Raw genomic sequence first — 20,466 nt, forward strand, 5'->3', positions numbered from 1 at the left:
TATATATAAAAGAGACATAATTTGACAATGAACAGTATTTTTTGTCTCCCCACTACCCAACATCAAACATAACATACTTATTTTATATTATCTCCAAAAACAAATCCAAACATACACACTATCTCTAACTTATTTTTATTTATCTTTGTTTTTCTCTCTCTATCTCCACAAAATACCCAAAAACAAGTTAAAAACAAAACCAAACATAACAAATTTTCTTGAACTCTTGATATAGTTTCATAATGTCCCTCACCGACCACATCGATCCAAGATTGAAGCATGGTCATATAAATGCCTTAGTGGAAATATCCAACGACTGACTAATAATCCTATTACATGTAAAAATTAGTAGAATTTTGATTGTGAAATATCAAATTTATTACTAAAATAATATTTTATTGACCATATAATTTTATTGAACGCCATGTAATAGAAAGTTTGCGTATTTTTCTTTAGCATGATTGAGCTCTTTTGATAGTAATTATTCATCTATTTTATTTAATTAGGTAATATTAACAATTGAGTTTGATGCTTGCCAAATTTTCATAACCAAAATTTTGTACTATGGGACGATGTGTTTTGTGTAAAAAATGAGGGGTAGTACTTGCAAAAATGGACTTATTTATTTTAATAAATACAAACAATAAATTTAATTTTATTGACAATTTTAGAACAAGTCGAGGATGTCTATTTATTGGCAATTTCATTTATAACTTTATTATGACAAATTTACACTAGGAAATAAAAAAAGGGTAAGTTTGAGTTTTGACAATTGCAATTCGAGTTTTCATCATATGATATGCCAATAATTATATTATTTGATTTGATGTAACCTTATAACAAAAGTGGTATTTTAATTAATTTTGATTTTTCATCTAAAAAAAATTAATTTTGATTTATCCCTCTGGAGTGGACCTTTCCATTGCAATAAAATGTTACTTCTATATGAATGTCAACCACAAAACTTGATTATTACTAATCTCTTGTTAATAATTTGATATTAAGATAATTAATTAATTATGCATTTATAGTGTTGAAATAGAATTAAAACATAAAAAGAAATGAATTTTATAAATTCATAATAAAAATAGAAAACATGAGGGGCAGTTTAGTCATTGCAGACAAGTCAGGGTAAATTTGTTACTTTCAACTACTATTTTCCCAGAAGTTATTGAAGAAAGAGAGAATGTTGTCAGGCCAATGTGGCCGACACGCCGTACGGGCTGTTCCTCCTCGGCGACGACGTCGTTTAGCTGAGGCCCGGCTTCGACCTGCTGATAAACTAATCACCAAATGCAAGAAAAGATAAAAAAGATCATCACAAGAAGTGAAAAAACTGTCGGGAATCGGGTCAGAACTTATCATCGTACTACCCTCTGAATCCAAGACTTCCCTTTCTTGGAAAATCCAAAAACCCACCAAAGGACAAAGAGAAACGAACATGTTGTTCTTGTTTTGTTTTGCTGAGCTTGAACATTTGCTGTTCTTTAAAACCTGTGTAACTGGGAGTACAGGAAAAGTCAAACAATTTGCAGTCCTTTTGATTCAGTAGCGTTGACCCGTCGTGAGTGTGACCACACCATACGACTTTACTATTTCTTCAACAAGTTGAGAGAAGTCCCATTTAAGCAATTATTTACTCGTTTTGGTTGGTTGGGAGTGAGCACTGGTGATGTAGGTGTGGTGGGTTTCAAGATTTTCGAGTTAGTTTTATGGGATTGCTTGCTCAGGTTTTTTCCTTTTGTTTATTTCTTGGTGGGCTGTAATAACATAGACTACATAGTCTACAACGTAAAATATAGATTTATGAATTAAAGATTGTTGTTTGGTGAAGAAATTTGGAGCTGGGAAAATAAAGAAAAGAAAATGACGGTAGCTTCAGATGTACGGTTGGTGCGTTGTCCCAAGTGTGAAAATCTTCTCTCGGAGCTCCCTGACTTCTCCCTCTACCAGTGTGGTGGCTGCGGTGCTGTTCTCAAAGGTACAATTCATACAGTGTGTTTATTCTGTGTGTATATTGTTAAGAGAGAATTTGAACTACAGAAGGGTTAAAATATATTGTGCCGTTTATGATTTGAGTTGTCTCCGAACATAGGATTCAAGAACCGTAGATCATATAATTGCGGAAATCTTTGATCTCAGATGCTATTCACGCGATTGAGCGGGAAGGTGTCGTTTTTTTGGAACGTTTAAGCTAATTGTTTATTAGTCTTGATGCGTGTATGTCTAATTATAACAGGAGTTGCATTGTCCTGATACTAAACGAGTTCCTCTTCGGTTAGTTTTGGTTATATCGTCAGTGATTATTTGAACTTATGAAGTCTTGATTTTGAATTATGGTTATTTGTAATTGTACATCTGGATAAGGGGTTGATATTGTGATCCTGCGTCTGTGTTTGCATTTTATTATTTACAATGAGATACAGATTTTATCTGATGAAAGTTGTTCAAATGATGAGTAGGATATTGTAGTCTTGATGTCAGTGAGTTGATTATAAATCGGTTTTCTTTCTCCTTCTTTTGTTTGGTTTTGCAGCTAAAAAGAACGGGTTTCCGGGAGATGGATCACTGAAGATGTCTGATGTAGAGGATATTGGAACTTCTGAGGCAGGCAATATATCTAATATTTCTGAGGTTCCCATGGAAAGTGCAGATGTAATTGAGAGAGGTCAAGTAGTGTATATCCATAATGAAAGAATGGCTTCCAACGGTAGTTCCATATCACAAGCTGAAAGCGCAGATGTACTATCTAGTTCCAATGCAAGGAAGAAAGGAAAAGAAACGATGAGAAGAAGGGAGGACTTAGATGATGAGTACAGTTCATATTCTCAGGGAGTTCATAACAGAAATGAGGGCAGAAATGGTGAGTTGAAAGTGGATAGGCCAGAATATGTAACTGTTCACAGTGAAAAGACCTTTTATAATATCAGGCCTCCAATTGAGTCATTAAGGTCAAGGCATTTTACAGACATGCAGGGTGTGAAAAGTAAAGGGACGTCGAGTTACAACACAAACTATTATTACGAACAGGGTGACAGGGGAAGATATCTGGATCACGACTGGAATGGGCTTTCTATGGTTGAGAAATCAGAGAATGGTCGAGCAGAGCTCCTAAGGAAACTTGATGAGTTGACGGATCAACTTAGTCGTTCTTGTGAGGTGACAGAGAGATCCAAGGGAAGGATTGGAACTAATCAGAGGATGGGTTCTCCAACTCTCCCTGATCCTTATCCCAGGCATCATGCTGCTTATCTTCAAGAAGGCTTGACTAGTTCACATGGTGAAAACAAGCAACAACTTTGCCCAGATGATATTTCGGCCGCCTATTTAAGCCAAAATCCTGGATTTTTTCCTTATAGAGATGGGTATGGCCCAAGTTTGCAGGAACCCACACATCCTCTAAGAGGACACCCTTATGAGTTCCAGGGTTATGCTGATACACCTCAGCAAGAAATGTTTCAGAGGCTGCATCACCAACCGCAATCTCAATATATGTATTGGCCCCATAATGAGAATTCTCATGGTTTCTATGACCGTGTCAATCACCACCTCCTTATGTTACACCCACATGAAAACTATTTTCACCAGCCGGCTTGCTCTTGTGTTCACTGCTATAATAAGTATTGGCATTTGCCTCCTAAGATTGGTCCCTCTGGTTTGCATGATCAAAGGTCTCAAAATGAACCTTCAAATCCAAATTATCATCACCATCTCACTCCTGTTCAACACGGACCACGGGGTTATGGTTCCGGACGCTCCAGGTTGCATACTTCGTATTCTCAACAACCCCTAACTTTGAGTTCAAATGACGTGGATTCTGAAAATGAACTTAATCACCAACGTCCTCGGAAGGTAGTCGTAGCTCATCGGAGTGGGAAAGTATGTCAACCAATTGCAGGTGGTGCTCCTTTCATAGCATGCTCTAACTGCTTTGAGTTACTCAAACTCTCACGAAAACACATCTCACTGGCAAAGAACCAACAAAAAATGAAATGTGGGGCCTGTTCTTCAATAATCTTGTTAGAACTTGGGAATAAGGGTTTTAGCATGTCAGTTTCTGCACATGTCAGCCATGTGCCAACTGAGATTGAAGACGGCTCTAGTGTGATAGTTGATGAAAATGGGAAAATTTTGCATGGTGGTTCAAATGGAGGCAACAGGACTGCTTGCTCTGATGATTATGATGATTCTGTGCCTCAGTTTCCAGCGGACCAGAAATCAAATTCTGGCGAGTCTGAGAAGTTGTTGGGTCATCTTTCTTCGACTTTGACTGTCTCTGAGGATGAGAAAATCCCAGAAAACTTAGCATCTAAAAAATATAGTTCTCTGTCTGCAGAGCCACAGTTAACAGAAGTCGAGTCTTTTCAGCATCCTGATTTCCCTTCCGTGCAATGCCCTGAGCATTGTTGTGATGATGTTGTTGTCAGCCGATTTGACAAGGGAAACAAAAGTAAACGATCGAAGTTTGACCAGAGTACCTCCGAGCATAATTCTGTAAACAATCCAGCAGTAGCAACTGAGATCGACATGTCCTTAAATGAATTTTCAAACAGCTGTGTATCCCAGGAGTCTATGGACAAAAGTGGAGAAGCTCATCCAATGGTTAACAAAGGAAGGGACTCTTTATTTACAGGTCTTATTAAAAAGGGCTTCAAAGACTTCACAAAATCTAAGCAAAATGTGGAAGTTGGTGGATCAGAAGTTTTTGTCAACGGGCGCTTAATACCAGATCATCTAGTTAAGAAGGCTGAAAAGCTAGCTGGGCCTGTTCAACCCGGAGAGTACTGGTATGTTCATATGCAAAGTTATCTTCGACATCCTTGTTAACTGCAGATCTGATAAAATATATCTGTGTTGGATGGAGACATGTCAAAATATTATTAAGATTACTGAATATGAGCATTAAATTGTCTAGAGATAAGGACAAAAATGAACTAAATGAAGCATTTTCATGAAAATATGGACGTAAATTTGGAAATTTGTATATTGAATATTTCATCCTAAAATATTAAAACTATTTAAGAGGCGTAAGGAGTCATGTTTATTTCTGAAGGTTTGGACATGACGGATATGCTATATTACAATTTACAATGATACAACATAATTACTAAATTGGAGCAGCAAAACATATCTTCCTTTCCTTTAAAAAGGCTCCTCCTTGCATTTGGAATTACTTTTGGAGCTCGAGAAGTATGACAAGACTCTTCTTATATCGTTCCAGAATGCTAATATTTGCCAATCTTCTAATGAACCAGGTACGATATCCAAGCTGGATTTTGGGGTGTGATGGGCCATCCTTGTCTGGGCATTGTTATGGTGAGTTTAATGTATATCTAAAACATTCTCTCTTCGAAAGACCTAAATTTGTATAATGAAAACTTGAATCATACTTGAAAAGATATGCCTTTGTATATACTAATTCATAAGCATCCATGATGGAAAGTTCACATTATGCAGCCAAATATCGAGGAATTCAATTATCCCATGCCAGAGAACTGCGCTGCTGGAAACACAGGGGTCTTTGTCAACGGGCGTGAACTTCACCAGAAAGATTTAGACTTGCTTGTCAGCCGAGGTCTTCCGAAAACAAGACACAAGTCTTATCTCATTGAGATTTCAGGGAAAGTGGTCGACGAGCAAAGCGGGGAAGAACTAGACAGCCTCGGCAAACTTGCAACGACGTAAGTTTTTCTCAGCTTGCTGCAAGAAATTACTAGTATTCTTACTCTTGGTAACTGATACTTCCATCTGAATTCAAAGTAAACAGCAGCGACTGAAGCTGACTAGTCGACATAGTTTAACAACTTCAGATGATTACTCTTTACGGCAATTTCTTTTCCTTATCCCATGAATTATAGTCTATCATTTTAGCAATTTCCGCTAACTGCATTAAAATCTGAGGAGAATAGTCTCAAAACCAGTCATAATATTAGAAGCATTATTCCTCCCAAACTTGAATGTTAAATCTATTAGCCATTGCATTTCTTGTGTCATAGATCAACCTAAGAAAGTGCTTGTGATGATTGATAATTAACAGCGTTGAGAGGGCGAAGCATGGATTCGGTATGAGAGTTCCGAGATTTATTGCTCAATCCCAGAGTTAGCTGAAAGTGCTACATTCTTGCCAACTTCTGCACATAGTAACAGTTCTATCTCCCAGAGCACATTATGCATCATAACTCGTACCTTCCGGGGCAACACATCAGTCCGGAAGTTGCTGTAAATGCTTTCCGTTAGTTCCGGAAACAATGAATTTGTATTTACTGCAATTTCAGGCATGAAACCACCCGATGTATTTCCAACTCAATGTGTGTGGCTGTTTTGGTTTTATTTCTTGGTTCTCAGCAATTTGCAAAGATGGCTGCAGGCTTATGGACGCAGTTGCTGGGATGCCTTTGAACAGATTGATTGATGTATTCATGGTTTGATGACAACGTTGTTGGTGACACACAGTTGGGAACTTTTATTACAAGTTGATATTACATCTCATATTGCACTTCATATATCACATATTTAAAATTCACGTCGTCATCTCTTCATTTTGTTCAAGAGAAATGCTGATCATATCAGTTTTGATCAAATATAACAGAATGTAATACACTTGTTATCAATTTATATACAAATTTAATTCAATCTGATCAACTTTGATTAGAATGAAACCTTTTGTTATTCAAAATAGAAATGTACATAGCAAATTGCTTTGATAATGATAGAATCTCTTGGGGAATGAGTCGCAATTAATTAGGGTTTCGTGATCCAATTCATCACCAGCCCTCATTGAAAAGCGTAAAAGACTAGTTATTTTATATATTTTTTTATTGTATTAGTTGGAGTTTTTATATATTATCTTGTAAATTACATTTTAGTAGTAAATATTAATTATTTAAATCCAACACAACCTATTATTCTACTTCTTTCTTGACATTCAACATTGATGGTAAATGAGGAATTTTTATCTATAAGATTCATGGAGTTAGGGTAAACAAAGCTCAAGTAACTGAATATCGATTGCATCGCTCGTTACAATATATTTAAATATTAATATAATACACATGGAAATTTTAATGTTTTTACTACATCTTCAATTTTAAATCAGTAAAAACACAATTGGACAATTTCCTTTTTAAGTTTAGGAGTCAAAATAGAAAATTAAGGTTAAATTACAACGAATTCTTGTGAGGCTTTTTGAATATTCTTTTACTGTTTGAAAAATTACTAATAATCCCCTGATGAAATTATGTAATTTTTGGATGGAGATATGAAATTATTAACTTTGTCCTTACTGTATTTTTTTTAAAAAAATAAAATAATTGTAAAAAATATGATAATATTGATGAAAAAATTTGAAAATTTATTAAAAAAATCGTTCAATTAGCCAGTTAGATTATTTAAAAATTATAAATATTTTTTTATAGTGATCTAACCCAATTAATGAGAACTAACTAATTGGACTAATCGTTAGATAATATTTAAAATTAAAAAATATTTATAATTTTTAAATAATAATAAAATATTAATAATTATGATAAATTTTGAAGAGAATTGCTAAAATGAAAGATAAAAAGAGAAACATAGTAAGAGTAAATGATTAGTAGGACGTTGGGGAAAGCCCTTTCCTTGGTGCTCCCGTTTTCCGTTGTCGGTTAAGTACTTGAATCCCTTTGCCAAATCATAAGAATACATGTGAACTGCAATCATCTGCTGAAGCACTCGCAAGAAAAATATAATGGAGACAAGATGAGAAGCGCAGAAATAGATAGGGGAAGGACAAAACAAGAACGAACTTGAGAAACTCGCTCTTGAAGACTAAGAGTTATATGTAAGTGCAGATACTGCGGTAGACTTGTCTGAGATTGGGAAGGAGCTGAGAATCAGAAAATGGCGAGGAAAATGGTTTACGATTGGAAATCTTGGTGGAGGGCTCTTCAGAAGAACAATTACTTTGTTATCAAGTTGGGGGTTTCAGTTCTTTTGGTGGGTCTTGCATTTAGGCTTCTTTATAACAGATCTTCCGATATTTCTCCAGTTCCGGGCGCCCCTTTTCTTGAAAACACTCGGATTTCAGCACCCACTGTTGTTTCTGTTGATTCCCAAGAGAATATAGATGAGAATCCCACTCAAGGTAAGATCTTTTGCCTCTCACTCTACTCTTGTTTATACTTACTGATGAAATGGTTATTGTGATGCTAAGGAGATGTCCTGAATATGAGTAAGCAAGATTTTGGCAAAAAGTTGTTTGAGATTTGAGTTGAAGTTCGAATCTACTATGCATTGTTGTTAACCATGTGGTAGAGATACTGAGGGTCTTACAGTGATACTACTAGTGATTTATAAAAATTTCTCTGCATTGTTTAGTTGTGTAAATATGTGATGCTGTCTTGCTCTACTGGTAAAAGTTGGCTGGTTTCTGTTTTATGAGCTCTCTGTGCATTTATGTACTTAAAATTCTTTGCAGAATATGGCACTGAGCCCTCAGACAGTGAAGGAAAGTGTAATCCTTTTATTGGGGATTGGGTTCCTTATGAGGGAGAACCTTTTTACACGAATGTAAGTTGCAGCATCATCGAAGACCACCAGAATTGTATGAAGAATGGGCGACCGGACACGGATTATCTTTACTGGAGGTGGAAACCCCGTGGTTGTGAGTTGCCCCGATTTGACCCCACGAGGTTTCTGGAGTTGATGAGGAACAAAAGTTGGGCATTCATTGGGGATTCAATATCACGAAACCATGTCCAATCATTTCTCTGCATACTCTCAACGGTAAGTCTATGTGGCTACCTCTATAATTGGTTCAGTGTCAAGTTCATGAATTTGCTTTTGTTAGTCATTATGTTAACAGTGAGTTGTGATTTAGGTTTGAATGGATCACTTTGTGTGTGGATAATGCATTGGTTTGTCATTACGATATTATTTTGTGATGGACTTTTGCTAAAATGAATTTGAGCTGTTTTTGTAATATGTGCACCCATGTCAGTGATGATCCAGAAAAAAACCTTTTATTTTGTTTTGGCTGCTAATTAGACCAAAAATTAAGGTAGCAAAGGTCTTGATTGTTGAGTATGGACAGAGACATTATTGTTCACGTTGTGTTGTTTGGGCATTTTAGTACAATTTCGTATGTGTTTATTTTTTGTGCCTTTGTCACCTTGACATGGTTGCTTGATGTCAATTTTCATTTTTGTGTCTAACAAGGAAGCAGAACAAACATAGTAAGATTTCTCTTCTTGTGATTAGAAAAAGAGTTGGTTGATGATATTGCATTGAGCCTTTTTCTCTGTTTTGATTGGTCGAAAAAGGTTCCTCTGGTTAGTACTCATTCTTCAGATTCCCCATATAACATTGCTAGTGAATGGTTAGTAGGTATAGGTTATAGATTCTTATAGATTTGCTGGTCCCCATGTTATTGCTTGAGTAGGAGTACCAGTCATATATAACTATTGTTCATTGCTTGTGTATCCGCTGTTAACTCTTAGTTTTTACTGCTTCTGTTCTGCCTTAAAAGATCTTCTTGATACACTTATTCAGTTGGTCTCTAGTTTCATTTGGTTTTTCAATGTTTTTCTACATGGGCCTAAGTTATTGAAGTTAATATAGCAATGAAGAATTCTTTCCAATACTCAAAATTGACTAAAACTACGTTAAATGCCATTCAGGATGAAAAGGCTATTGAAGTTTACCATGATGAGAACTACAAATCGCGGAGATGGCTCTTCCCCTCGTACAACTTTACTGTTTCTGTTATCTGGTCCCCTTTTCTTACTCAAGCTGCCATTTTCGAAGATATAAACGGTGTTTCTACATCTGAAATCGAACTGCATCTTGACAAACTTGACAAGAATTGGACCGAGCAGTACAAGAGCTTGAATTATATGATCATTGCAGCTGGTAAATGGTTCATTAAAACTGCAATCTACTATGAGAAGGATACCATATTGGGTTGTCATTACTGCCCCAAGAGGAACCTCACCGAGCTTGGTTTCAACTTTGCTTACCGTAAAGTGATCAGGAACGTTTTTGACTACATTATTTCGTCGAATCACAAGGGGATGATCTTTTACAGGACCACCACGCCCGATCACTTCGAGGGTGGGGAATGGTTCAGCGGTGGAGCTTGTAAAAGAAAGGAACCAGCAAAGGAAGGTGAATTCGAGTTGAATGAGCTGAACAAAATTCTCCGGGACATAGAGCTAGATGAATTTGAGAAGGCATCAGCTAAAGCTTCAGAGAAAAGAGTAAATCTGAAGCTTCTTGACGTGACTCCTCTCTCACTATTGAGACCTGACGGACATCCAGGCCCATATAGATTCTTTCAACCATTTGCCAAAGGCAAGAACGCAACGATCATTAATGATTGCCTGCATTGGTGTCTGCCTGGCCCTATCGATGCTTGGAACGATCTGCTGATGGAAATGGTGGTAAATGGTTGAGAAATAATTCATTTTGAACGAGGAATTCATTTGTCGATTTCTTGAAGGACCTGTGCTGGTGTCTTCTCTTCATGGGAACGATCGGTTGACAGAAATGGTTGAGAAATGGAGTTCCCGAATCTGATGCATTTTTTGAGGGATTGGAAGTTGTATTTCACAATATTTAGATGTAAATAAGAGCTACTTCACTTGTATTCAATATCAGGTAAACCTGCATTGGCTGGCGTAATTTACATACATTATTGTAATCAGCAGAAGAGTTCATTTTCTTGCATTAGTTCTGTCCAAATGTTTGAAAGATGTAACCAAATTATGATTTTTGATATAGTCTTTATATTTATATTCCTTGCTACGATATTAATATCGAATCATGCTTTATACTGATAATCCGGCTGGAAAATTGCCTGATGTCTTTTATGAATCTTTTGATTTTATATCGTAATATCAATAGTTTATTTTATAGTATCATAATAATGGCAACATCTTCCATAGTTTATTTTTATTTTTCTAATTTTTTTATTTAGTTTAATTTAATTTAAAATTCTTTTAAAAGGGGATGAAATAATGTGTGACCAAATGTGCTAAATTCGTAAATTGTAACACTAAAAGTGCAATTTCTCCTTTTATAGTTAGTGGTGAGCTCTCCAACGGTAAATTCATTTATGGTGGAATACGAAGCAAAACTCAAACACTGAATTCAAAATTTGAAAACTATCCGACCGTTAGCCTTCCCCCACTATATAATTCTTCTCTCTCTGCGCTCAGGATCAAGCTAACTATTCATCTCTCTCCTCTCTCAACCCTACACAAATTTAACACAATGGCTGCCATTGCTGAAATGCCCGTCGTCGCCGACCCGGCACCCACTAGGAAAGGGCGGTCAAGAAAAGCGCTAAAGCAGAAAAACCCATCATTGAGTGAGGCCAACATCATCGCCGGGACCCTACCGGAATCGTCCCCTGTGGCCGCGCTGCCACCGGAGAACTCGACCGGAAAAGAGAATCACGAGAGCCTCTCCCAACCCAAGTCCCAGAAGAAAACCAAGAAAGGGACGTCGAAGGCGAAACAGCAGTCGTCCGAGGTGTCTTCTTTCGAGAAAGAATTGCAGGAAATGCAAGAGCAGCTTGAGAAGTTGAAGCTGGAGAAGGTGCAGACCGAGGAGATGTTGAAGGCCAGAGAGGAATCGCTCAAGCAGAAGGAGGAAGAGCTAGAAATGAGGGATAGGGAGCAAGAGAAGCTCAAGATTGAACTCAAGAAGTTGCAGAAGATGAAGGAGTTTAAGCCCACCATGGTTAGTTCTTTTTCTATCATTTGCATTGTTGGTTTTCTTGCAGAGATTAATCTTATTTGAGTCAAAGAAAATTTTCATTTCAACCTTATTCTTGTTCTTTTAATGATGGATGTTGTTTCTAACAGGCGTTCCCGATCGGAATCTCGCTCAAAGACCAAGAACAAGAAAAGAAAGACAAGAAGAAGAGTGCAAGAAAGAAGCCATCCCCTCCGTATGTGCTGTGGTGCAAAGACCAGTGGAATGAGGTATATATGGGTGATAGGCGTAGATCTGGTTGGTATTATCAAACCTATTTGTTGAGTTTAGCTGAGGTTTTCTTGTTGCTGATGTTGTCAGGTGAAGAAAGCTAATCCAGATGCTGATTTTAAAGAGATGTCGAACCTCTTGGCCGCAAAATGGAAGACAATCACCGCAGAAGAAAAGAAGCCTTATGAAGAGAGATACCAAGCTGAGAAGGAAGCTTATTTGAAGATCATCGGAAACGAGAAGCGCGAGCATGAAGCGATGAAGCTCTTGGAGGATGAGCAGAAACAGAAGACTGCAATGGAGTTGCTTGAACAATATCTTCAGTTCAAACAGGAAGCAGAGAAAGATAACAAGAAAACAAAGTAAATTTCATGAATTGTTCGGTCCTGTTGAGTATTTTAGGCCTTTGTGATTCTCTTCTGATGTTTTTATTCTGTCGTTGCAGGAAGGGAAAAGACCCTTTGAAACCAAAGCAGCCCATGTCGGCCTATTTCATTTTCGCAAACGAGCGTCGTGCTGCTCTGTTTGCAGAGAACAAGAATGTTTTGGAGGTTAGAACACATCAGGTGTACTGATTTCAAAATCTTTTAACTGTGTGATTATGATTTGAGCTGAATTAGAACATTGGTTTTATTAAAAGGTTGCAAGGATCACTGGTGAGGAGTGGAAGAACATGACTGAGAAACAGAAAGCACCTTATGAACAGGTCAGGGTCAATTCTTTATATGCCGCTAAAACTACTTGTGTTGTTTTATTTCAATGAGTTTGGTTTTAAGTTGCCTGTTTGAATCTTCAGATGGCATTGAAAAGTAAGGAAAAGTACATGCAAGAAATGGAGCTGTACAAACAGAAGAAAGAGGAAGAAGCTGCTAACCTCAAGAAGGAAGAAGAAGAGCTAATGAAACTTCAGAAGCAAGAAGCTATGCAACTGCTCAAAAAGAAAGAAAAAACAGAAACCCTGATTAAGGTTTGTTCATAAGATTCAGGCCCTTTTCACATTTGATGTTTCTTAAAATGTCTGATAATCTAATTGGTAAAATGCTTGTTGATTGTGTATTTTTACTTGCAGAAAACCAAAGAGAAACGGCAAAAGCAGAAGAAAGAGAAGGGAGAGAAGAATGCTGATCCCAACAAACCAAAGAAGCCTGCTTCTTCGTTCCTCCTCTTCAGGTGATCTTTTTAGCATGTACATTTATAGTCTTTATGAAGCCATTTTACTAGAAACTGTTGATTGATCGGAATGTATTCTCCGTTGCAGCAAAGAGGCAAGAAAGAATTTAGTGGAAGAGCGTCCCGGAATCACCAACTCCACCCTCAATGCTCTCATTTCTGTGAAGTGGAAGGTATGCATACATTTAGCACTTGAAGAAAAGCCCGTTTATGGAGCAAATTTGGTCAATTACTTTGGTTTGGTGATTGTAGGAATTGAGTGAGGTAGAGAAGCAAATTTGGAACGAGAAAGCGGCAGAAGCAATGGAAGTGTACAAGAAGGAAATGGAAGCATACAACAAGAAAGTGGCAGCAGAAGAAGAAGCCAACAACAAAAATTAGAGAACAGCTTCTTTTGTTGATGATGTGATGTTCAACTGGAATTATGTTGAACATATCATGTAGGAACTTTATCTTCTTGTCTAGTTAGTTGTGGTAGTTGCAGTGATTGCAAAAGAATGCTGCTCATCTTCTTCTTACAAACGCAAGTGCGCGCTTATTCTCATCTTTACTGTGTTTCTGTCTTGCCCTTCTCCAAACGCATAACAAAAATTCACTAAAGATTTCAGTAGGAATGACTCGAAAATCAGATAAAACTCAAGAAATATCACAATCACGATCAATGTGGTCCCACAATTTACGTAATTAGCACATTTAGTCTGCAAAAACCTGTAGCATTTAGGACCAAGTCAAACATTGACGCCCGCCCGTCTTTGCGTTTTTATGACAAAGTGGTGCAGCACTTTGTTTACGTTTGAAAACCACCACCACCATTTTCTCTCCACTTCTCTCTCATCCAATCAATAGAGAGAGGGTTCCATTGTTGAAGGCAAGAAGAAGAGTTGAGCAGAGAAATGCAGAAGCAAAAAGAGTCAGCCGCCTCCATGCTATTCATATCAGGTGAGCATTTTGAATTTATCCCAAATTTATTTTCCGATGATGTTTATTTTATGTTTTCTTGTTGTTGTTTAGTCTAATTACACAAACACCTTTTAAAAAAAGAAAAAAGGAAAAAGCTGTTATTTTGGAATAGCAGGAGTGGGTCCTGAATTTACTCATTAAGGATGTGGAGAACAACATTTAATTCTAATGGAGTGCAAATTGAGGGGCAAATTACAATTCTAGTGCCACAGTTTATGAATTTTAACATATTTAGTTCTGTATCCTAAAAAATTATAGTATTTTTGGAACAAAAAATACATCATAATTTTTTTATTTTATGGGACCAAAATTATTATATTTTTTTTTTAAAAAAATAAATTCGCCCATTTTTTTTCCAAAACATCTTATAAGCTAATTAATCTAAACATCCAATAGACAAGAACACGATCGTAAATTTTTTCAGTTTTTTACTTTTACCCTCCATATAATTGGAGTTTTTCCTTCCAAAGCAAAAACTCTCTATTTATATATGATTTTAAATTTTAATAATTTAATGACTTTTTCAGTTATTATTACAGTGAGGATACCTTGTTATGCTATACACTCTAACATCTTATGCATTCAAACACTTCAAGAGATTACTATTAAACTAAAATCTAATATCTTTAAGCTTCTAAAACATCTCATAAGACATAGGAGCTTATAAGATATTTTAAATAAACTTAGTTATAAGATAGTTAAAATCAAAACCTCTTGAAATCTCAGCCTTTGATCCTTATGATGATAGTTTATTGAGCACGTCACAATATAATCATAGTAACTCTCCATTAAACTATAACAATCATTAATTCGTTGACTTTAACGTTGTCCCAAGACGAAAAAATAAATAAATATTTTAAATATATTAATACATCTCAAACTCTAATCTCCACTACCTCTTTACCTTAACAAGTAACGAGTGAAAGTCCCCAGTGGGACAATCAACTATAATTTTTCAAAAAGAATCTTAATTCCTCATCGACTCCAATTATCATCATTCAATGGTTTGAATATTGAGTGTTGCTCACTTGCTTCCATCCATGAGTGACGCTTTTAACACGCTTTTTAATTATAAGTCAATACCTCGCAATCATTTAGTTCATCCCCATTTCAATTCAATGTGGACTTTTTCTCACGTGCTCATCTCAAGTACTGGGATTACATGAATGAGAAATTAACACAGTATTTTTAATTGAAAAATATATTAATTATTTGATAATTAGAAATGAAATTGTACATAATGCATACATAAGTGTGTGATATAAAAAGTATGATAAATATTATTCACCATTTAAATTAAGATTATAACACAACTTTATATACAAATGCAAATAGATAATCTAATTCTACTGTGGTAAAGGTATGTTTACGAGTATATTTGATACGTAATGTTCAGACCTCACAAAAAAATAATATTATGAGTTTGATTTTTATAAATACGAATATATATATATATCTTTTTATAGTAGTTGGTTATTTTTTCATAGCATGGAAAGGCATAAAAAGAAAAGAGAGTGTAATTAGTACCTCCTTAATATAATCAAACAAGTTGGACTAAAATAATGTTTTCCTCCTGTATGGAAATTCCAGGCACAAATACGCACTCAAAAATTCCGAATTTAGTTACATCCAAAGCCAACATTTTGATTCGATAATTGATCCCACCATGACCGCGAAAGAAATGCTCTCTGTATTATCCACCAAGAACCCAAGAAAAGCTAAACTGTAAGCACGCAATGCTATCTACATGCACATATCATACTTCCCCGCACGCATCATTTGACGCCAAACTCTCTTCCTTCACGCCCAACCCTTTTTCTTGTTTTCATCTCTAAATTGCTCAATAACATGTGCTGTTGACTGAAAAAATCGATGGCAGAGGAGGCGCAAAATGGGCCCTTTTATGAAATCAGCCGGGAAGAGGACGCCGGAGCGGCGTTTGTCTTGCAGTCCAAGGGTGACCGTTCTGTCCTTCATCTTTCCTACTTTTTGATTCTTGTCTTTGTGGGTTTAAGTTTTGCAGTGGAGTGTGATGAATTGTAGTGATTTGTAGAGTGTTAATTGCAGAGTGTGTTGCTTTGACTTTTAACTGATAGGGAAATGGTGGCACGCCGGATTTCATTTGACGACGGCGATTGTGGGGCCCACAATACTGACGCTGCCGTACGCTTTCCGGGGGTTAGGATGGGGGCTGGGGTTCCTGTGCTTGACGGCGATGGGGGTGGTGACCTTCTACTCCTATTATCTCATGTCGTTGGTGCTGGACCACTGTGAGAAGGCTGGACGCCGCCACATACGGTTCCGGGAGCTCGCCGCCGACGTGTTGGGTAGGTATTGCACCACTTTGTTGATAATACTAATAATTGTTTTCACGCATCATAAATGCTTTGTCTCTAATTTCAGTTGAGGTTGTAATGTTCTGTCACTGTACTGTGTGAAGAGTAATTGATGTGGTTGATTCTGTTTGCTTTGCTCTCCAATCTATATCAATTACACGGCACAGTTTTCTATGTGTTGGAGGGAGAAAAGATTGTTGAGAAAAGACATTAAATTTTGATTATATGACCATCATCTTACAATGAACAAACAAACCCGATTTAAAATGATCAAACCGAAAAAATAAATCAAAAACCCGATGTAAGATCACTACATGAGATTTAAATCCTCGGAACTGAACAATTTGTACGTATCACTGGTTATTCGCCATGTTCTTTTCACCTCGCTTTCCAAGTTTTAGTGAGAAATCATTGCATTTAATCCGTGTGGATGGATTGTACTAGTAAATATTATTCAAATCCAGGGACGGGGGAAGGGAAGTGCAGGATTTAAGCATTGATCAACAACATTTCTCTTATTGAAAATAGAGTAGACTCCATTCCTTATGGTGTACTTTTTCATGGAAACAAAATTTTGATTTCACTCTGCTTGTTGGTTCTAATAGGTTCTGGCTGGATGTTCTATTTTGTGATATTCATTCAGACGGCAATTAATACCGGCATCAGCATTGGAGCTATTCTGCTGGCAGGGGAATGCCTCCAGGTATAGCAATCCAGGGATCTAATTGCCTCGTGTAGCAGACGTGTGACTACAAACGCACATGTTTAACGACATATTTCTATGCTCAAGGCTTGTGAAAAATATATTCAAGTACTTTGTAAAAGTGTTCATTTTTTGGTTTTATTATCTTCATGACCTTATAATTTGTTCTTTCTGGGCAGTGCAGATCATGTACTCGAACCTCTCTCCCCATGGACCATTGAAACTATATCACTTCATAGCGATGGTGACAGTAGTTATGATACTTCTCTCTCAGTTTCCAAGCTTCCATTCTCTGAGGCATATTAACTTCGTCTCGCTGCTTCTCAGCTTGGGCTACACTTTTCTTGTGGTAGGCGCTTGTATTTCCGCAGGTGAACCTCTTTTTAGTGGCTCTTTTTGTGTCAAATTCCTGAATGTGTCATCAAATCTTCAGAGAGCAACTAAGGATGCGGAAGGCAGTGTCTATCAAGTTCCCTCTTATTGCGTCCAATATCTCAATTACTGCATACTCGACAATCTACTTCTCAATTTTAATTGAAAGTTGAGCAATAAATATCCATCATCATCATGCTCGACTTTCATATGAGCTTTGATATCTGCCCTTCATTTTGATTTAAATTTATTTTAGTATATGTTGATTCCTCTACTCTGTAGATTTACTGATTCATCACAGTTCTGTTTCCTGAAACATGCCTTTTGAGTGAAACGAAGGACTAAACATTTGCTAGACGTGCGTAACTATAGTACAAATGGATTGTGATTGTGATCCTTGTGTTTGAATCCGATGCAGGTGCCTCAAAAAATGCACCGCGAAGGGACTATTCTTTGGAATCCTCTGAATCATCAAGGATATTCAGTGCATTCACTTCCATATCCATTATAGCTGCCATTTTCGGGAATGGTATACTACCTGAAATACAGGTAACATCATCTCTCTCGTTGAATTCCTGCAACACGATATAGGAATTTTCTTATATCTTTTCTTGGAAAGTTATAGAAAGCAAAGCCAAGAACATATATACAGAAATATCTGCTAAGAGAGCTAGTTCATCTAAATACTATGCATTGATCATGGACTTATATTAGACAACACTATACCACCTCATATTTTAGTGCATCATAATCAGTCTTGTAATTTTTCCTTCTGGACCAATGACAGGCAACACTGGCTCCACCGGCCACGGGGAAGATGGTGAAAGGCCTAATTATGTGTTACACTGTAATTTTCTTCACCTTCTACTCTGCTGCTGTTTCCGGATATTGGGTATTTGGGAACAAGTCCAACTCAAATATTCTCAAAAGTTTGATGCCGGACGAGGGACCTTCCTTGGCACCGGTATGGCTTTTAGGTCTCGCAATTGTATTCGTTCTTCTTCAACTCCTTGCCATTGGCCTGGTAAGATCAATACAGCAGTCCTACGCATCTTATTTTCAAACTTCCCCTTATTATTTCTTAAAAAAATTTCCGACATTTATTATCAGGTGTATTCCCAAGTAGCTTATGAGATTATGGAAAAGAAATCAGCTGATGTCAAAAAGGGCATGTTCTCCAAAAGAAACTTGATCCCGAGAATAATTCTCCGCTCTCTGTACGTTATAGCTTGTGGATTTTTTGCTGCAATGCTACCTTTCTTCGGTGACATAAGTGCTGTCGTTGGAGCCATCGGCTTTATCCCTCTCGATTTTGTTCTCCCGATGCTTCTCTACAACATGACCTATAAACCAAGAAAATCATCTCTTGCTTATTGGGTGAACTACTCTATCATTGTTGTGTTCTCCTGCGTGGGGATCATGGGCGCGTTCTCTTCTATAAGGAAGCTAGTTCAAGACGCCAGACAGTTCAAGCTTTTTAGCAGCGACGTAGTTGACTGAGTACATAGTGAAGTTGAAGTTGAAACAATTCCACGATTCAGATCATACGGTTTCATGTATAATATAAGTAATTCAGACGACAGTTATCGTGCTATTTGTAGTGTATAATTCAAGTAATTTAGCTGTGAGAAATACAATAAAATTTTGTTAAAACTATAGGAAGCAACAAAATCCCAGGTTCATTAATTTGGAGTGTGTTTGCGTCCATTTGATCCTATTCAACAACATATGAAATTGATTATACTGTGTTGGTGAGTTTGGAATTTTTGGTGGGAAGCCATAGCCATCAATAAACAACATATACCGGCAGTGCAAGGGCTTGTTGTGTTCATACATGTTCGAGGTCTAACTGCATTCAGACATGTGAGTCGATCTATTAGCTGGAAGTCCCATGTTCCAACTTCATCCAGTGGTTGGTCTCGGAGAGCCATAAATTTGGGGATACCTCATCAAAATAAACAAATAAACACATAACAAATGTTTTGCATATAATAGGGAATGATGGTCCGGGCAATTATAGAATTTCAACTTTTCATCACCAGCCACAGTTGGAGTTGCGTATTTGCATGCGTTTATATATTTAAAAGATATTTTATGTGTTACTTGGTTTCGACTTAAGTGTATTTGATTTATTTTTATGTGAGTTTATTATTTTTTATAATTAAATATTATTCAGATTATATTGTCTATATCTAATTAATCGATTCTTTGAGACATTACTATAAAAACAAATTATCGCTTCTATTAAAAAATTAATAATAATACGCACAAGTTACAGTCATTAGGTTTTGAGTCATTTTCCTGAATAGCACGAATGAAAACAACATTATTTCACTAAATTAATTATCGGACAGAAGTAATTTCAGGTAAATTATTTATATCACTACTTACATACACGCATCCTCTTTTTTTTTTTTAAATAAATATGGTGATTACATAATTTTATCAATATCAATTAAGCAAATACAGAGAAAAATGTATTTTTAGTCTCATGTGTTATGATTTTTTTTAATTTTACTCGATTACGATCTTTTCACATATATTGCATCCCATAAATTAAAAATTTTCTCAATTTTAGTCCCCATATGCATTTTATGTCTAATAATTAACAAAATCATTAGAATCCCCCTTACCAACCTGCTAATGTCTTCGTTAATTACTGACCGAAAAAGTGTCATGAGGACTAAAATTGAAAAAAATTTCAACTTATGAGAAACAATGATAGAAGATCGAAATAAATGAGACTGTGTTGAAAAATGACCTAACATATATGGGACAAAACTGTGATTTTTCCGCAACAACACATTGATTTGAAGAATAAAATCACATTATAGAAAATTCATATTAAGTGAGACAAACACCCGTTACAAATAAACACACATTAATTTCATGTGGGTTCCCCTCAGATTATTTATTTTTTTGTCCGATTATTTGTTTCTTCATCAAATTCATGCCATT

The 20,466-nt window shown here is 36.5% G+C and overlaps 4 protein-coding genes across 6 annotated transcripts; all 4 read left to right on the top strand.

The window, feature by feature from the left end:
* Positions 1-1,099: 1,099 nt before the first annotated feature.
* On the top strand, positions 1,100-6,489 carry LOC105179117 (uncharacterized). Its single transcript, XM_088881308.1, has 6 exons — positions 1,100-1,730; positions 1,835-1,981; positions 2,537-4,787; positions 5,256-5,316; positions 5,458-5,681; positions 6,038-6,489. The coding sequence occupies exons 2-6, from the start codon at positions 1,867-1,869 to the stop codon at positions 6,102-6,104; spliced, it is 2,718 nt and encodes a 905-aa protein (XP_088737434.1). The 5' UTR covers positions 1,100-1,730; positions 1,835-1,866; the 3' UTR covers positions 6,105-6,489.
* Positions 6,490-7,590: 1,101 nt separating this feature from the next.
* On the top strand, positions 7,591-10,770 carry TBL23 (TRICHOME BIREFRINGENCE-LIKE 23). The gene is made up of 3 exons (XM_011102716.3): positions 7,591-8,122; positions 8,456-8,763; positions 9,657-10,770. Exons 1-3 carry the CDS (start codon positions 7,879-7,881, stop codon positions 10,428-10,430), a joined length of 1,326 nt encoding a protein of 441 aa, XP_011101018.1. The 5' UTR covers positions 7,591-7,878; the 3' UTR covers positions 10,431-10,770.
* A 411-nt stretch (positions 10,771-11,181) lies between these two features.
* LOC105179119 (high mobility group B protein 13) lies at positions 11,182-13,681 on the top strand. Its single transcript, XM_088881717.1, has 9 exons — positions 11,182-11,721; positions 11,847-11,966; positions 12,058-12,329; positions 12,413-12,518; positions 12,608-12,673; positions 12,764-12,934; positions 13,037-13,137; positions 13,226-13,310; positions 13,390-13,681. Exons 1-9 carry the CDS (start codon positions 11,251-11,253, stop codon positions 13,516-13,518), a joined length of 1,521 nt encoding a protein of 506 aa, XP_088737843.1. The 5' UTR covers positions 11,182-11,250; the 3' UTR covers positions 13,519-13,681.
* A 238-nt stretch (positions 13,682-13,919) lies between these two features.
* LOC105179120 (Transmembrane amino acid transporter family protein) lies at positions 13,920-19,194 on the top strand. Of its 3 annotated transcripts, XM_020691236.2 has the most exons (9): positions 13,945-14,076; positions 15,688-15,822; positions 15,977-16,054; positions 16,194-16,424; positions 17,039-17,136; positions 17,321-17,507; positions 17,927-18,057; positions 18,296-18,532; positions 18,619-19,194. In XM_020691236.2, exons 4-9 carry the CDS (start codon positions 16,313-16,315, stop codon positions 19,006-19,008), a joined length of 1,155 nt encoding a protein of 384 aa, XP_020546895.1. In that variant the 5' UTR covers positions 13,945-14,076; positions 15,688-15,822; positions 15,977-16,054; positions 16,194-16,312; the 3' UTR covers positions 19,009-19,194. The 3 variants fall into 3 exon arrangements, with proteins under 3 accessions (XP_020546894.1, XP_011101019.1, XP_020546895.1); XM_020691235.1 differs by lacking the exon at positions 15,688-15,822 and having other exon boundaries at positions 13,920-14,076; XM_011102717.3 differs by having other exon boundaries at positions 13,937-14,076; positions 15,688-16,054.
* Positions 19,195-20,466: the final 1,272 nt, after the last annotated feature.

This window comes from Sesamum indicum, linkage group LG6 (genome assembly GCF_026168435.1).
Source record: "Sesamum indicum cultivar Baizhima isolate 11 linkage group LG6, ASM2616843v1, whole genome shotgun sequence".
Classification (NCBI taxonomy): Eukaryota; Viridiplantae; Streptophyta; class Magnoliopsida; order Lamiales; family Pedaliaceae; genus Sesamum; species Sesamum indicum.

Bases quoted from the DNA above. Each gene is read 5' to 3' on its own strand.
- LOC105179117 (XM_088881308.1), top strand. From the start codon at position 1,867: ATGACGGTAGCTTCAGATGTACGGTTGGTGCGTTGTCCCAAGTGTGAA. The intron at 1,982-2,536 runs GTACAATTCATA...TTGGTTTTGCAG, and splicing joins CTGCGGTGCTGTTCTCAAAG to CTAAAAAGAACGGGTTTCCG. The intron at 5,682-6,037 runs GTAAGTTTTTCT...GATAATTAACAG, and splicing joins CTCGGCAAACTTGCAACGAC to CGTTGAGAGGGCGAAGCATG.
- TBL23 (XM_011102716.3), top strand. From the start codon at position 7,879: ATGGCGAGGAAAATGGTTTACGATTGGAAATCTTGGTGGAGGGCTCTT. The intron at 8,123-8,455 runs GTAAGATCTTTT...AATTCTTTGCAG, and splicing joins AGATGAGAATCCCACTCAAG to AATATGGCACTGAGCCCTCA. The intron at 8,764-9,656 runs GTAAGTCTATGT...AATGCCATTCAG, and splicing joins TTCTCTGCATACTCTCAACG to GATGAAAAGGCTATTGAAGT.
- LOC105179119 (XM_088881717.1), top strand. From the start codon at position 11,251: ATGGCTGCCATTGCTGAAATGCCCGTCGTCGCCGACCCGGCACCCACT. The intron at 12,330-12,412 runs GTAAATTTCATG...CTGTCGTTGCAG, and splicing joins AAAGATAACAAGAAAACAAA to GAAGGGAAAAGACCCTTTGA. The intron at 13,138-13,225 runs GTGATCTTTTTA...TCTCCGTTGCAG, and splicing joins TCTTCGTTCCTCCTCTTCAG to CAAAGAGGCAAGAAAGAATT.
- LOC105179120 (XM_020691235.1), top strand. From the start codon at position 14,031: ATGCAGAAGCAAAAAGAGTCAGCCGCCTCCATGCTATTCATATCAG. The intron at 14,077-15,976 runs GTGAGCATTTTG...AATCGATGGCAG, and splicing joins CTCCATGCTATTCATATCAG to AGGAGGCGCAAAATGGGCCC. The intron at 16,425-17,038 runs GTAGGTATTGCA...TGGTTCTAATAG, and splicing joins GCTCGCCGCCGACGTGTTGG to GTTCTGGCTGGATGTTCTAT.